Genomic DNA, 16,601 nt, shown 5'->3' with positions numbered 1-16,601 from the left:
TTGTCCAAAAAAAGAATGGAGAAGATCTTATAACTACACATCTACCATTATTTCAAATGTGTCGGCATTTCTAAGGAGGTAAGGTCTAGTCCTAATAATTTCTCCATTTTTTGAAATTCTTTTCAACCCTTCTAGAAACTAATTGATCAAAAATTATTGGGATATCCACGGGTCAAGTCTTTGTGCCAAAGCTCTAACTTGCAAGACATAATCCTCAAGTGTCTAGCATTCCTGCATCATCGTATGAACAAACCTTTCTTAAACTTTATCTGAGCTGTGGGTTGAAATCAAATCAAGATTATCACTCGTAGTTGTTGATAGAATGTTGGACAAAATGGTAGGTGAAAAGGGTATCAATGGTGTAGTATCGTGGATTCTATTGTTAATTTGTATGAGAGTAATTAGCATCTCAACATCAAGAGCAAACATAACCGCTAATGGCAAATTGTCAACTTGATCTTGATACAAGTCAATAATTTTGTATATATCTTCTATACCCTCAATAAACCATTGGATATGTTGTTCCTACGAAGCATCATTATCAACTGCTTTTTTCAGATACATCTGAGGAATCAGATGTATCTGACACATCATCTTCTTCTTCTTCCATAATATATTCCAAAGCCATTCCATAGCCATCATGTTAACTTCCACATCGGTTAAGACACCTAACCAATCCAAAATCCCTTGATCAGAGTCTTCATTGTCACTGCAATCCACTTGTAGGACACCTTGATCATTGACATTGATCTGCAACACCACATAATTCGAATTGGTCTTAGACAAATTCTGAGATTTTGCATCCAATCCTTGATCGATTGCTTTCCCCTTTTCTTCCCAAGTGTAATTCCTAGTTATTGACGAATGTACATCATTCTAACTAGGTTGTTCCTTCATTACCTTCTTTATAGCTATTTTCCCCTACTTTGTTGGCTGTACGACTGTTGGTAGACTACAGTTGTCATTTATGTTTTCTTGGTTACGTTAACACCCATACTTTTGGATTCTTTCCCTCCCGGGGTATCACCTTGAGTGCTCGTGATTCTTGAGTCATAAGTATCCGAATTGTTTTGGCTATAAGATAGGTTGTGAAAAACCAACCTAAATTAGTACCTAATAGAGAATCACCAGGAAGCTCTTCATTGCATTGGCATCGTTTAGTGTGCTCCACATCCTCCACATGAAGTGTCTCTATAGGATCTTCTTGTACCACCACCTTGTTCCCTCCTGACTCATCCCGATCAGCACCAAGACAAAGACCAAGGGCCACTCCTTCCACCTCACCCTCTGAGTTGGGCTCCTTGGAGCTACACCCTGTCTCTTCTTCTTCATCGGTTAAGTCAGAGCTCTCGAACTCTCTGATGTTGAAGACTCCTCCTTGACAACTTCCTTTTTGCAACTTCTGATGTTGTAGCGCACCTTGCACGACTTGTAGTAATGCGACAGTGGGAGTGTTATGCATACTACCCGCTTGCATCGTCAACAAAGGGTTTTGTATCATAGGCATCATCATACTAGAAATTCCATTAGAATTAGGCCACAGGATTATTGGAATAACCGATTGGTTGCGTGACTGCTTGGTTAACTGCCGTAAGAGACAATGGAGACATAAATTGTGACATGGCTGCACTGCCAAATGAGCTACTTCGTTTAGTTATTTCCCAAATCCCTACAATGGTAATTGCTCCACCTAGAGTGGTAAGTCATTTCATCTTCACATAAAATTTCACCTCATCAGGCAAACCTTTTATGAACCAATCGACTTGGTCCTGCAGAATTGATGGCTGCGCCCTTTTGTTGATTAGCCACTTGACTTTATTGCATATATTTGAAGAGTTTCTGAAGGAAGTAATCGTACATTGGACAACTCATCTTATACTCTTTTTGCATAACCAATCAGATGGAATGAATTTAAGAATGTCATTCTCAACGCGTCCCATGTAGCAAAATGTCCGACAAGAAATTGAGCATACCAATCACTGGGATATCCATCCAATGTGGCGGGAAATACTCTAAGATTGTTTGCATCCACAGCTTGATTGTTAGCTTGTGCAACCATATTGAAGCGATTGATGTACACATCTAGATCTTCACCTAGCCCTTAAAAGACATTGTGTCTTACAGTTGAAACTGGATTGGCCATGTTGTCAAGCGTTTGATTAGTATTCACAGTGGAAGTACTACCATCTAAATTAGAGATTAACAGAGTTGACTGTCGAATAGTTACTGGTCTACTCAAGTTAACACTCTTTGTCACTTGCTCCTTGAACCTAGTCCTTGTGAATCTCATTTAGGAGGTCTCTCACGTGAGCTCTTCTCTCGTCTTCCAACATACTCGTCCAAGGTCATCATCATAAAACCCTAATTTCAATGACTTGAATTTACTACAATCCTAAGATACACTTCTTTCCCTGGCAATGGCGCCAAAAAGTATGTCGCAGGCTAGGGCAAACCTAACCCATGCACAAAGATCCAAGATCTTAAATGGGGGGAAGTATATCCCACTAGTGTACCTATGCCACTCGTTATCGTCTCGTAGTGCATACTCGTCTCTATCAATCAACTTTTGCGAAAACTGCCTAGGTGTTGCCTAAGCTCATCAACTCCATCAAGTGAGGTTTCATTGCCACTCCAGGCATAAGACTTTTGTGTTCCATCATAAGTATCGTGCATAATGCCAGTGAGTGCGTCGTTTCGATATCTATGCACAAACAAGTGTATGCATGCAATAATCAAATGATGCAATGGTATTTTCATGCATTCCAAGCACTCGTTTAACCCCCTAGACCTCAATTCCTTCTCATTTACATGCCATCTCAACTCGAGGCCGTAGCTAGACCTAAGTATAGTAGGTCAGAAGGGTCGAAGATACTGTTCATGCTCGTTATCCAAAGCGACCCCTACCCCGGTAGGCCTAAACTAAAATCTAATACTACAAGCCTAAAGAACACCTAAAAATAAGTTCACTTTGTGTTCGAATCATTTCTAGCTGCCATTATACCCAAGATCTTTTTAGTGGTCAAGTTCACCACAAAAACCATCTCGTAATAGCTACTCATGGCCAAATACTTAGAAATTGATCGTTCCAAGCTTCGTTTGGGTATCTGACCGCTTGTTTCAATACTGCTCAAGATGTTAAGAAGGCTACTAAGGTTCGTCACACTAGTATACGGATGCAACCATGTAGTACACCTATGGCGCCAAAAATCTATCCACGTTATCAAAGAGACTATTACTATTTTGGTTGCCTCTCCTGGCCACATTGTACCCTACCCCTCTAGGTTGGAACCAGCATTAAAGCAGACCTAAATACCCTAAATACAAGTGCTCTAATACCTTAACACCTTCCCATGCAGAAGCATCATGAGGTATAGATGCCACTTGTGTATTAGTGCCTCTGGGTAGATAAGGGTCAAAACTTCCAACTACGGACTTCTTACTATGCAGCTTCCATGCATCCATGGGACTATGTTGCAAGCCTTGAGACCTATCTTAACACTCCATATAGAGCCAAACCATCTACACATGTAATCTATCACTCTCGGCCATTCCTAACCTAATTCTCTATTCCACAGGCTACCCCCACACAACCCAGTCAGTTGTAACTTTATTCCACAACTCCAGCCATAGTTGTAAAGGATTTCTAACCTAACATGTCATGGGGATCTTGCAAAAAGCCTACAAGGAGCTCATCCCTTGTGTAACCTCTGTTTGGAAGCAATTAAACTAGTCGATCGACAAGAGTGTCAATCTTGCTCCCATCTTCGCACAACCAAATGTCTACAAGAGAGCAAGGAGAGAGTAATGAAGAGAGAATTGCATCATGATTGTGGTGAATGAGGAATGCATATGCATAGCACCTATGAAGGGAGTAGAAGAATGAAAACCACAACAACACAAGTGGAGACAAGGTTGAAGGAAGTGTGATCTTCTATTGCCAAGAGTGAAGAATGATGAGGCCAAATGCCCAAAAACTTGCTTATATACATAGGCTTTTAGGGTTTATCCCTAACCCTAATTTCCTTTTAGTCCTCTCAATAGAGACCAATTTCTTGCATTTACATGGTCCAAAGGCAAGATCTTTACATAGCTAGCTTCCTATGCTATTCCTAGTGTTGGGAACAACATTATCGGTCCTTCTAAAGACACAAATGGTCACAAAATGCCAGAGTAGACTTGGAAGTTAACATGCCCCCCTTCCTAATGTAGATTACCTCCTCATAATCTTTTAGGTTCCTTGGAGTAAGTGCTCTCATTATATCCAATCGATTAGATTAAATCAAGATAATAGCCGGTACTCCTTGCTGCAAAAGGCATAATATGGCTTCCAAAAATTGGTATCATGCACATGCCTAACCAAATGATAGAAATTCCAAAATCATGATGTGTGAGATGCAAAGAGAGTATGCAGTATAAGGGAAATGTAATTGCAGTTACAGTCAAAGTGCCTAATTGCAATGAACAAAGTGAGTACATATGCAAACATAAAGCTGATAGCCGATGTTGACAAAAGATAGAAAGTCACTCTACTCACTCACCACTCTCGGTTGCACTGTCTTGAGGTTTCATCCCACCCCTACCATCTCTCAACTAGTAGATTGCGGCAATTCCCAACGCACACCCACGGCTCACTATCTCAAGATGAGACCTAAACAACAAATATCTCCAGATCAGAATAACAGCTCAAAAAATAACAAAAGTGCATGTGAAAAAGATGTGAGTGCACAGGCAAAGCGATTGCTAGGTGATGGGTCTAACATGGACTAGGCCTAGGCCCACCATGTCTCTCCCATCTGTCGATATCCTAGCAATTGTTGTGCAAGTGCAGTGCGCAAAACAACATGGAAAAACCCAAACAAAAAGCACCTAGTCTAATCCTAGATGTCGACATGGTCGGAATGATGTCGGAGTATCCAATGGTCCATCCTTTGAGCCTCACAATGTCCTCACATATAACTAACAGAGTGAACTAACTCATCGACCACTCGGCACCATCCCCACTCAACTCACTAAAGGTTGGGAAGATAAAACATTGTACCCTAGCCTCATGAAATACCCGTTGATAGGTAACCATATCACACACATTGGCCAACACTAAAACAAGACCAAGACATAGCAAACCTCACAAAATCAAACGACGACCACACCAAAAAGCAGCAATCAAAACAAAAGTTAGAGAATGATCCGAGGTAGGCTAACCCTAGCTATCACACATGTCTACACAAGGTACATTCTCCCCTACACCCCTCTCAAATTCATTTTTCATCTCAAGCATTCATAGAAGTTGATAGAGATTCCAAAAGGCATGAAAAGAGAGAAGAAATGGAAGGGAAGTGGGTGGGAGTGCTTACCTTGAGTGGGAAGGGATGCTTGAAGAAGAAGAAGTCCACAAATCCTCCTCACTTGAAACGGATGCACTTGGAGAGGGAAGGGAGGAGAGGTAAGGGATTGGGAGGGTAGGAAGCAAGGGAGGGGAGGGCTTGGGCATGAAGTGAGGGAGATGGATGGTTTGGGCAACGATGGAAAGGGGCAAAGGAGAGGCAGTGATGGTTCGCAGGTTTTTGGGATTTTTTTCGTCATTCATCGATGTAGTTGAGATATAGCCACTAGTATTCTCACTACAAAAGACCAGCTAAGGGCTAGTATAAGCACCAATATAGTCTTTAGTTTGCCTGATGACTACACCATCAAGTATACCAGTGCTTTGTTGGTCTTTTATGACAAGCATACTGGTGAAACAAGGTTTCCATGGAAAAGAATCGCAATTCCAATAGCTCAAGTTTTTTGATATGGGAATGTGAATTGATGCAAGTCATGCCTTCCACTAGCACTTTCATCATCCAGTGTGGTAGCTTGCAATGGTTGAAAGAAAGAATATCGTGCTCTTGTAGCCATTGCAAAGTACAAATCATGAGACACCTAATTGTAATGAAGCATGTTTGTGACTATGGTGAGGTGGTTAGAGATGCTATCCAGTCCTAAGATTATAATTCATCAGTAAGTTGTTTTCGTTACAATTGGAGAATGCTTCTTTTTAAAATTTTAGAGACATGACTCATGCACTGACATAATGCACATTTTGTATAACCCGATAGAAAGAGGATATATCTAGAGCTCAGGGTAGGCGAGTAATATAACCCAACATAGCCATGCGCACATAGATTCAAATGGGCATACTATTGTATTGACCATGAGAGAGTCTACATGGATGGTGATAATGGGGAAGAGAGAGTGCCAGATATCCAAGATCGAGTGATTGGTGACCTCAATAGTAGAGACACGGGGTCATGCGGCATAACCATGGCATAAAATAACTTCATGAACAATAATTATATAGGTTGGGGACCTCCTTGAAGTAGGGCGATTTAGATGGGCTGTTCCTCATTAGTTTTACCCAACAACAGTAGCAAACAAGATAAAAATTTGATTTTTTTTTCTCTTGCAGCAACCTACTAATTGAAACATTCACCACAGTCAATATTCAGCACTAGCCAGCATCTTTCCAACCCTCCTTCAGCAAGGCAACCTCAAGAAGAGTAGCCAGCAAGCGAGAAACCAATGAAATAGGACATCGACACCTACCTCAAAGACCCTAGGTCACAATGGCAACCTTGGCAGGTGTTGTCCATGTATCCTTAGCTTTGTAAGCTCTCGTCTCCTTCTCCACAAGTTGCATCTCCTCTGGTTTAGCCCCCCCATACAGTGGACAACTCCCTTCTTTTGTTTTCTCCAAACCCTAGGGTTTCCTACATTTCTAATCTCTACTATTGGATCAGAACCCTTGGATGAGTGCCATGTGTCACAAAGCCTAGCCTCTCTCACCCTTCATCTTATCATGATCAAGCTACACTTAGAACCACATATATCTTATGTATACACGACCACAACTGCCATACGAAAACCACCCTCCAAGGTCGTAACCGCGACCCTTTAAAAAAACTAATAATCGACCGTGTCACGGCATCATAAACCAAGTAAAAACCATCATAGCAATCCAAACAACACAAAAATAATAGCAACTAATCCACAGCATCACTGATATTATCGTATCACCCACCAGCCCTAGTAATGATGGCATAAATCCAATGACCGCAGGCATAAAAGCCCATCATAAATGGCATCAAAACACCATCTTGGCATGGCTGTGCATATCCACCACATACTGATGAGACCAGGCTATCCCATCCTATCACCATAATCAACCACTCGGTGCCATAACCAAATAAAAAACCTATTGTGGCAAGGATACTGCCACCTACCTTGACCTACCGCAATCATGGTTGACTAATCCACCTGTCATACCATCCAATGGCATAAAAAACTAGTTGCATGTAAATATAGCATCAACAACATCCACACCATATCAACTTGAATATCACAACCACAATGCATCATCTGCTATCTCTGCGACCAATCCATGTGGCAAACCCTAAATGAAAATATGCTCATAGCATTTAACATCATTGGAATACACAAGGCATAAATCCTCTTGATACGACCCAGGGCATATACGGCCATCACGAACTAGCTCAAAACCACTACATCGTGCATAGAAATCCACAAGAAACCAATGGAAACAAGAGGTCCTACCACCGCATCGTATTAGAGTAGATATAACCTGCATAACCCAAGATCTAATCCATAACACTCTACATCAGGCATACCAAAGCATCATCGCATCAAATCCCATATGTGCCTTGATCCAAGATCCATTGGTGTCAACACCAGAATCTCGCGGCAACATGTCATGACACACAAATCATGAAATTCCAAAATCATTATTTAAAAGATTAGGGGATTCAGAGAAAGTACTCATTCAGATCTACCCCACAACATAATGGGGTTGTAAAAAGAAAGACCATGCACATTGCAGTAGTTGCAAGTGCTATGCTGATTGAAAAAAAGATACATGATTATTTCTAGGCTGAAGCAATAGCAACTGATGTGCATATTATGAACAGGACTCCCACTACAGCTATCCATGGCATGACACCTAAGGAAAAGTATATAGGCAGAAAACTAGATATTTCGCACTTGAAAGTATTCAGTTGCATAACTTGTGTTCATGTTCCTCTTGTGAGGAGAACTAAGCTGGATCCAAAGGCACAAAAATGCATCTTCATTGGGTATTCTCTGCAATAAAAAGGATACCATTGTTATAACCCTTCCACTCACAGGATGCAAGTGAGCAAGGATTTTGTTTTTTATGAAATGAGTTGCTGGTATGGATCTGCAAAAGTGATAGAAGATGCATATGCAAGAAATGGCAATGCTATTATAAATATAGAGTAGCAATCACAAAGTCTAAGTGGACCTGGTGAGTCCTCAAACAATAGATCCAATGCATGGGCAGGGAGACTATGATCTAGTGGCACTTCTCATGGCAATCCAGATAGTGGTACACATGTATCATGTAAAGGGAAGGAGAAGGTGGGCGCTATACCATGTGGTCACTCTCATGTTGATGGAGATTCTAGTGGCTAAGAAATGAGCCTTGATAAGGAACTTGGGATTCCTTCAGTTATTATTCCAGGATCAAGAAAAATCAGGAATGTGGTTAAGACTCATGGAGGTGATGCAGATCCACACGTGTGAAGTATCCAGTTGATAGGTTGAGATATTATAGTTTTTCTGCCTATCATTATGCATTGCTTTAAGGATGCAGTTGGAAAGAAAATCTGGAGGCAGCCTTGGATGCAAACCACACTTTGCCTAATGCTAAGAAGGCGATTAGCTGCAAGCGGGTGAAGCACAATGCCAATGGGTTTGTGAGCAAGTATAAGGCAAGGTTAGCTACCAAAGGATATGCACAGACATATGGCATTGACTATGAAAAAACCTTCAGTCCAGAAAAGGATGGCAACTGTGAGAGCAATTATTGCTATGGCTACTACAAAAGGATGGTCTTTGCATCAAATGGATGTAAAGAATGCCTTCTTGCATGGTGATTTGCAAGAAGAGGTTTATGTGATGTAGCTAGAAGGTTACCAAGATGATGTACATCCCCATTTTGTTTGTAGGTTGCACAAAGCCTTGTATCACTTGAAACATATGCACCCAGGGCATGGTCATACAAGATAGGCCAGTATCTTGTCACAATTAGATTTTTCACTTTATGTGAAAAGGACAGACAGAGGGACTGTGTTGGTAGTCATCTATGTGGAAGACTTAATTGTTACAAGTGATAGTGATGCAGAAATTGATGAAGTGAAGCTGATTTTGAAGTAGAAATTTGAAATAAAGGATTTGAGAGAGCTACGTTACTTCCTAGGCATTAAAGTTACTAGATCCCCTAGTGGGATATGGCTGGTTTAGAGGCAATGTGGCTTGGATATGTTGTCCAGGTATGGGATGACAGGTTGTAAGCCCATCTATGTTCCATTGGAGTAGAATGTGAAGCTCAGTGCAGAAAAAGGGGAGCTTCTTAAAGATGTCATTGTGTACAGATGCATAGTTGGTAGTTTGATATACATGACTATCACTAGACCAGATTTAAGCTATGATGTGGGATTGGTGAGTCAGTTTATGCAGGCGCCAAGGAAGCCAAATTTGGATGCGGTTAGGAGCATATTGAGAGATGTGACATCTACTTTGTAGTGTGGACTTTTTCATGAGGTTGGGTGTCTAATACAGGTACATGGGTACACTAATGTTGACTAGGCTAGTACTATCTACGATAGGAGCTCTACTGGCAGATTTATCTTTTCCCTTACGAGTGCTGCCATCAGTTGGAGCAACAAGAAGCAACCGACATTTGCCTCGTTGAGCATAGAGGCCAAGTATAGGGATGCAACTATGGCTACATGTGAGGTAGCTTGGTTACAAAAGCTACTTACTGATTTGGGCCAATCAATACATGGTGCAATTGTCATTTATTGTGACAACATTAGCAGCATTATGCTGGCTAATAACCCAGTTTATCATGTTAGAACAAAGCACATTGAGCTGCATTATTTCTTTGTGAGAGAGAAGGTTCTAGCTGGAGAGGTTGATCTGGTATATGTCAACACCGAGGAGCGAGTGGTTGACGTCTTCACGAAGGCCTTGGGTACAAAAAAGCCTCGCAAATTTAGGAGCTTGCTTGGTGTACTCAAGTTGGATTTAAGCTTGAGGGGGAGTGTTGAGATATCAAGCTCCACCTGTGATGTATATCCTAGGTGACTCTCATTTGTCACTGCCTCTTGTTAGTTGTACTTGTGGAGGTTGTACTTGTAGCATAGTTAGATAGCCACATATGTTTGGATTGGGTTTTATGAACCGTGTATTCTAGGGTTACACATATAGTGTATACCCATCTCTCATTGTGTCCTTGTTGTGTGCTAAAGTGAAGATAGGCTTCAGCCTCCAACTTTCAGCCTCCAACCGTGTGTCCTCTCTCTTTTGTGAGTTGTGAAGAAAGCTATAGTTGAGTCTCATCCCTCTCTCCCTACTTTACATCTTCATCATCATTTGTAACATTAGTTTGCATGGTGCCTTTCACATAAGGCCACAAGCCCTTATACATCAGCAAATACTTGACTTGCATTTGTCAAGTATGGAAGCCATCTCCCTCAAAAGGTTTGATGCCTCCCACACTAATTTCTTTCACATACATTTTAAAATGCTTCAACTCCACAAAGAACATAGAGAAATATTACTAGACTTCAACCCAACAACAAAAAGCAACTTCTGGATACTACATATGCTGCTTTGAATCAGGTCAACTCTGTTGCATTGATTATAGAGACATGTTAAATTGCTAATAATAGATCTATAACTTCATAAGCTTGTAGAACTTATTGTCCTCTTTGATTTGAGCATTTGGACATCCCAAAGTGACATTGGATGCAAAAGTTATGACCAAAATAGTGAACAATTGCCTTGCAGTCTAGTGACGCCTTAAGTGACTTTACAAAATTGCTTCCTAATAATCATAAAAGGTGAATAACCACTCCCTATTTTTTAGGATACAAATATTGGTGATAATAAGGTCTCAATTACTTGCACAACAAGAACTCTAAACTTCATAATCAACCAGCAACCTTCAAGAAACAACCTTTAGCCTGCTCTCAACAAACCAATACGTGGAGGAGGAGTGAGCAACCTAGTGCTCTGATACCATATAAGAAAGTGAAGGATCGATTGCTCAACTAGGGAGAGAGGAGAGAGAGAAGCACGATGGAAGAAGCTCAATAAACAAGAAGACTCAAGCAAGAAGAAGACATGAGAGCCACACGTACCCAACTACAAGATTGGATTTCATTTCCACACCATACACTTCAAAGTGCATGTACATATACAAAAAGTAGGATTAAGGTACTCACCTTAGATCCACAAATCTGACTCTCATTGGCTACTCACATGCTGCCCATAAATCACTCTCCCATACATTTATCTTGCTTACCTTTAATTCAGCTATTCTAATAGGAATGAAGTCAATAAGCTTGTTTCCAAACAATAATTATTGGAGACCTGGCCATTGGAGGTTGATGAGGCGAAGGGTGGCAGTAGCCAAGGCAAGATGAGGCGATCAGGTTCCCACCAAGCCCTCGATGCACTTGGCCACTAGAAGATCACCAACTACAGAGATGATGGCGTCCACTAGCACACCCGTGAAATCTACATAAATATTTATGGCAAGGCCCCTCACCATAATGAGATAGCAATGTATTTTGCAAAAATTTTGCATGTATAATTCATCAAAAATATCCACGTAGACTTCTCATCCTACAAGGATAAGCGAATAAGAGGACATGGGAAGGTGGTCATCACATAGCACCAATTATCTGAGGCATTTCAAGATGCACAAGGGACACTAAAGCAACAAGTGGAGATTCTAGGCTCCGAGAATGTGGCTCACTTCAAGGAGACACAACGCTTGCAATCGGAGAAGCAACAAATGGAGTTGGAGATCTTGAATGAGAATGCGGCCCTCCATGCTTGCTTGAACATGTTGGAGGATTGGAATGTGTGACTCAAACAAGAGGCTCGTGATACACGTGCAACCTTATGTGGGGAGATAGGCAAAGAGGTGCAGCTACCCTGGCATTGTCATCCCACGGCACAACCCTATGCATGCGACCCTTTTCTTGAAGGCCACCCCAACCTCTTCTTATGCCCTATATGCCAAGCTTCTTTTGATGCCTCTACTTGTTCGTATTCTTTACCTTGTAATCATAAATACCATTTTGTTTGTTTATTACAAGCCATGCATCCATCCTATCAATGCTCACCTTGCAAAGTAGATATTCCAAAAGCATTGTACATGATATCAAGATTACTAGAACTGTATCCAAGACCTTGAAGCACTTATTGAAGTGATGCGACAATCTCATTACATTTTGACTCATCATGTTTTTAACAATTTTGGAAAACATGTTCTCCTTTGTTAATTTAAGTATAGTTTTGCAATTCAACAATATTTTCTAATTTAAATGCTTTTTAGCAATTGAGTACATTTTGGTAATTAAAGTATATATATATTTAATCTAAGTATGTCTTGGAAATAAATCAAAGCAATTGATATGAGGATTCGAAGCATTAAATCAACACATTTGCAATGACAACATTCAAATCATCAATGACATTCAAAACATGTGCAATCATAACAAAGTATTATACATAAACTTCAAGAAATCAATTAAAGCATTCATGATCTCTTTAGGCCCATACTGTCAAGTACGGGCCATTTGCAATCACAACATTCAACACAAGTGCAATCACAACAATTTGAATGTGACTCTACAGGGAGAGCTTTCTGATTAGGAGGCAAAAGACTTGCAATACAACCCTCAATAAAATGGAGTAGCTAGGAGAGAAAGACACATCAAAAGTTGCTAGAGCTTGCATAAAGAGAAAACTACACCTACATAATGTTGGGCCAAGGCAATGGAGAAACTAAGTTTTTCCTTGTAAGCATGCCTTCACATTAATTGTTTAAAATGAGACACCAAGTTAGCAAAGTCCTATACAAACATGTAAGACCCGCAAAAACATATGATTATAGAAGCGTTCTTGAATCTCCACTAGACCTTTGCTATGAGAATCCTCCTTTGAATATAACCAATATTAACACTCAAGAATCACTCATGGCTCATCTTTCACTTATTCCACATCTTCCAGCTTAAAGTTTAAAATGCACTTCATTAAAGTTTATTGAGCTCTGCATCTTCCCTTTGAAACATTTTGTGAACATCATTCTTCAAGAGTCAACATTTAGAGACACTACTCCACATGTTAGCACTAGTCCACATAAATCATGGGTTGTAACCCCTCACAAATGATACACATCTAGTGTCACTACGAATATAAAAAGCCATAAAAAAATTTCCCCATGTAAAATACTAACAAAGCCCTTCAATTGCTTAGGAAATTTTGATGTGCCTCTTGCTCACCTATTTAAGTCTGTTAGATACACATTTAAACAGGATTTGGTAAAAGCTTAGATATTGGTAACATGATAAATGTTGGGCTATTTTGGCATTTAGTGGCTAGCTAGTTGCGAACACAAGCATGTTGTAAACCTTGAATAGATATGAATGATCTATTGTACTGCATGAAGGAGAGGTGGAATTCCACAAGCGACTCAATTTGAAAAATACCCATATAGGATTCCATCATATAAGGTGATAATATGTAAAATAACATGGCATAACTCTTTTGAAAATAAAATGGTATTGCTTACCTTTCCAAAGATCGTTGCAGACATGACACTTTTCTATTGAAACATGGAGATACTGCCTTGGATGCTTCTTGACCACTTATGAATCTAACAATGTAAGATGCTATAATAGCATGCATCCAGAAAAAGACACACTTTGGAAATGCCCATATGAAGCAAACAGATCATGTAACAAATAGTGAAAGCAATTGAAGATCTCGATCGAAAAGAGAAATACACAAGCTCATGTAGTGTGGTGGGACATACGTATAAATATATGATTGAAATGAAATTAGATGTCCTTGAATATTCTCTTCAAGTGCTTTGAGTCCTAAATGCTTGTTGTAGCTGAAGCACCTGCTGTCTCTGCTCAGGTGGCAAGGAGTTGATTTGCTCAGGTGTGAGATTAATCACTTGCTGTAACAACGCCTTCTGTTGTTCCAACTCCAGTGGTACCTGAGTCTGAAGAAATCCCCCTCAAAATTTAAATTAAAAGGCCATGATAGCCAGCCTTCACACAAATCATGTATTACAATTGACCATGCCACAAAATAAACTAGAATTTTTGTAGCATCAAATGTTCACATAAACTTGCCCAAAATCATCATTATGAAGCAAAGAAAAAAGTGACATTTCTGAGCTTCTGATAGGCATTAATTAACTTGAATAGGAGGGAGAAACTAACTACTATGCCATAGACATTAAGTTCATGAGCACTCTACACACAGCATGAACATACGTGTGCAAACGCTTACACACACAGGTAAACAATGCACTCAATCATGAAATGGTTCCACCCAGACAAAAAGGGTGCTTTGTACACAAACCTGGGGCTTCTGCTGTGATTGTTGTTGAGTTTGTGGTTGTATCAGTGGCTGACTGTGTCCTTGGGAATAAACCATAACAGACCCCTCAGTATCATAATATAATCTACTGGTTCCTTGTTGAATTGGTTGTGCTCCATTACTTGCAAGGACTCCTCCCAAAGAAGAAACAGTTCCACTGTCAACACCACCCAAAGACTGGGCAGAAATCATTTGAGCAGCCATACCCATTGAGGTCGTTGCCTGGGGAGGTATGTTAGTGGATCCACTTGAAGGCAACAATTGGTTCCATGAAACAGAACCAGTGGAGAGCCCCATAGTAGGCCCTCTTCCATCTTGCAAAAGTACACCACTAGGTAGACCACCTTGGTCAACAAGGTCAGCTCCACCCCGAGACATCTGTGAGAAATAATAAAGAGTGAATATCCAACATGTTGATAATAGGGAATGACAAAGACTGGACATAAACAAACCTGGAAGACCTTCTGTGGAGGTGGCTGATTAGGCAAAGGCGGCTGCATTGGTTGGTATGATAAGCCTTGGGACATTCCGCCTGATTGCTGCACAAATAGTTAGCTGAGTCAAGACTAAGAATTTAAGGGGTAAGGCAAAGATTCATGAAATATTTTTTGAATAGCACAAAAATATGCCATACCTGGAATGAAGACTGAGGAAGGTGTGACTGCACACCAAGAGGTGCTTGCAGACTCATGACCTGTGCACTCTGAGGCTGCAACTGCACTGGGGTACTGAAGGGCGAGGCTGTTGCGGCAACGGTGGTGGGTGTAAATGCAGGGTTGGCTGAGGCTGAGCATGTTGAACAGCTGGATTCTGAGGCTGCAGACCCAGGCTATTGGCTGGTGATGAGGCTGGAATAAGGTTCTGAATATTCGGTGGCACATATGTATTTACTGAGTGTTGGGATTGAGGTAGTGGAACATTCTGAGCTTGAGACAGCTGTTGTAACTGTTGTGGCAATCGACCAACTGGCATCTGCAGCTGTCCCTGTTGAACAGATGTCTGCTGAACAGCCGGAAGCTGAGGAGCATTTTGAACCTGCACAGGCTGTATTCGAGGTTGCTGTACCGGCTGCTGTTGTGGATCTTGGGCTGCCACACTTTGAAGAGACTGCATCAAAAAATCAACAAGATTGTGATTATCCTTGTGCATAACACATCCATCAGCAATAATTACAGAGCAACCCCCCCCCCCCCCCCCTAAAAAAAGGATTTTGCTTACCCTCTGTGGGGCCCGCACCAAACCCAGAATTATCTCTATCTGTCAGACCAAAAAGTTACATACAGAGTCATTTCACTTAATCTGAATCCTGTGAGACTACATGAACAAGACCAAGCATTTCTTCACACCTGAAAAAGCGCCTTAATTAATTGAGGGTTTGATGTCAGAATCTCACGTGCTTGCTGCTGATTTTGTACAATAAAGTCCTGCACAAAATACTTGCATCATCATCTACTCAAAACATAATAAATCTATTCCCCATAGAGTGTATGCGTAGAATCGAAGTACCTTCATCTGCAAGATAATGTCATATAGTTCATGCCTTGACATGCCTGCTAAATGAATTGTCAGTGCATCAGTACCCAAAGCCATTCCACCACCCCCACCATCTTGTTGACCAGTTCCACCCATATTTCCTTGGCTTGTCACGCTAGATACTTGTGGAGCTCCCAAAATTCCAGCCATAACTGTAGCTGCTGAATCTGCTGCTGCAAGTCCAATAGGCTGATCAAAAGAAGAATCTCTGACTGCTCTTGGGGCACTGGTTTGCTTGTGGACATCTGCAAAACAAAGTTATCGTTTGTCTTAATAATGCTGTCCTTGCAACCTCTGTGATTGGCCCCTGACAGTACCTCGTACATATTTATCTCTTTGGCTTAGCCACTTTTTTGTACCAGACATGACCTCGTACAAATCATTATTATTTTTTGTATCAGCAGTCCTTTCTTGGAGACTACAACATTGCACTTATTTATCTATATGTACGTGGGATTGATGGTCCGTTGTTAAGGCCACCCCCGCACAGTCCTTTGTAACAGTTTTGCTTTAGTCTCGTAGACCTTTCATGGTCTTCCAAAGACTTTGAAAAACTCTCTCTCTCTCTCCCCGCCCGTCCGCAT

General features: G+C 40.9%; 1 protein-coding gene across 1 annotated transcript; it reads right to left on the bottom strand.

Moving 5' to 3' along the window:
- Nucleotides 1-13,901: 13,901 nt before the first annotated feature.
- Nucleotides 13,902-16,128, bottom strand: ESP1 (hydroxyproline-rich glycoprotein family protein). The gene is made up of 8 exons (XM_087393281.1): nucleotides 15,991-16,128; nucleotides 15,831-15,908; nucleotides 15,703-15,741; nucleotides 15,181-15,591; nucleotides 15,119-15,145; nucleotides 14,937-15,023; nucleotides 14,467-14,862; nucleotides 13,902-14,101 (listed from the first exon to the last, which is right to left on the bottom strand). The coding sequence occupies exons 1-8, from the start codon at nucleotides 16,111-16,113 to the stop codon at nucleotides 13,955-13,957; spliced, it is 1,308 nt and encodes a 435-aa protein (XP_087249407.1). The 5' UTR covers nucleotides 16,114-16,128; the 3' UTR covers nucleotides 13,902-13,954.
- Nucleotides 16,129-16,601: the final 473 nt, after the last annotated feature.

This window comes from Dipteris shenzhenensis, chromosome 22, assembly GCF_047967505.1.
Source record: "Dipteris shenzhenensis isolate YYH24624 ecotype China chromosome 22, Dip_SZ_1.0, whole genome shotgun sequence".
Taxonomy (NCBI): Eukaryota; Viridiplantae; Streptophyta; class Polypodiopsida; order Gleicheniales; family Dipteridaceae; genus Dipteris; species Dipteris shenzhenensis.
This window is presented reverse-complemented; position numbering and strand designations above follow the sequence as displayed.

Bases quoted from the DNA above. Each gene is read 5' to 3' on its own strand.
- ESP1 (XM_087393281.1), bottom strand. From the start codon at position 16,113: ATGGGTGGAACTGGTCAACAAGATGGTGGGGGTGGTGGAATGGCTTTG. The intron at 15,592-15,702 runs GTAAGCAAAATC...TTTTTGATGCAG, and splicing joins TGGTGCGGGCCCCACAGAGG to TCTCTTCAAAGTGTGGCAGC. The intron at 14,863-14,936 runs GTTTGTTTATGT...TATTTCTCACAG, and splicing joins CTCCACAGAAGGTCTTCCAG to ATGTCTCGGGGTGGAGCTGA.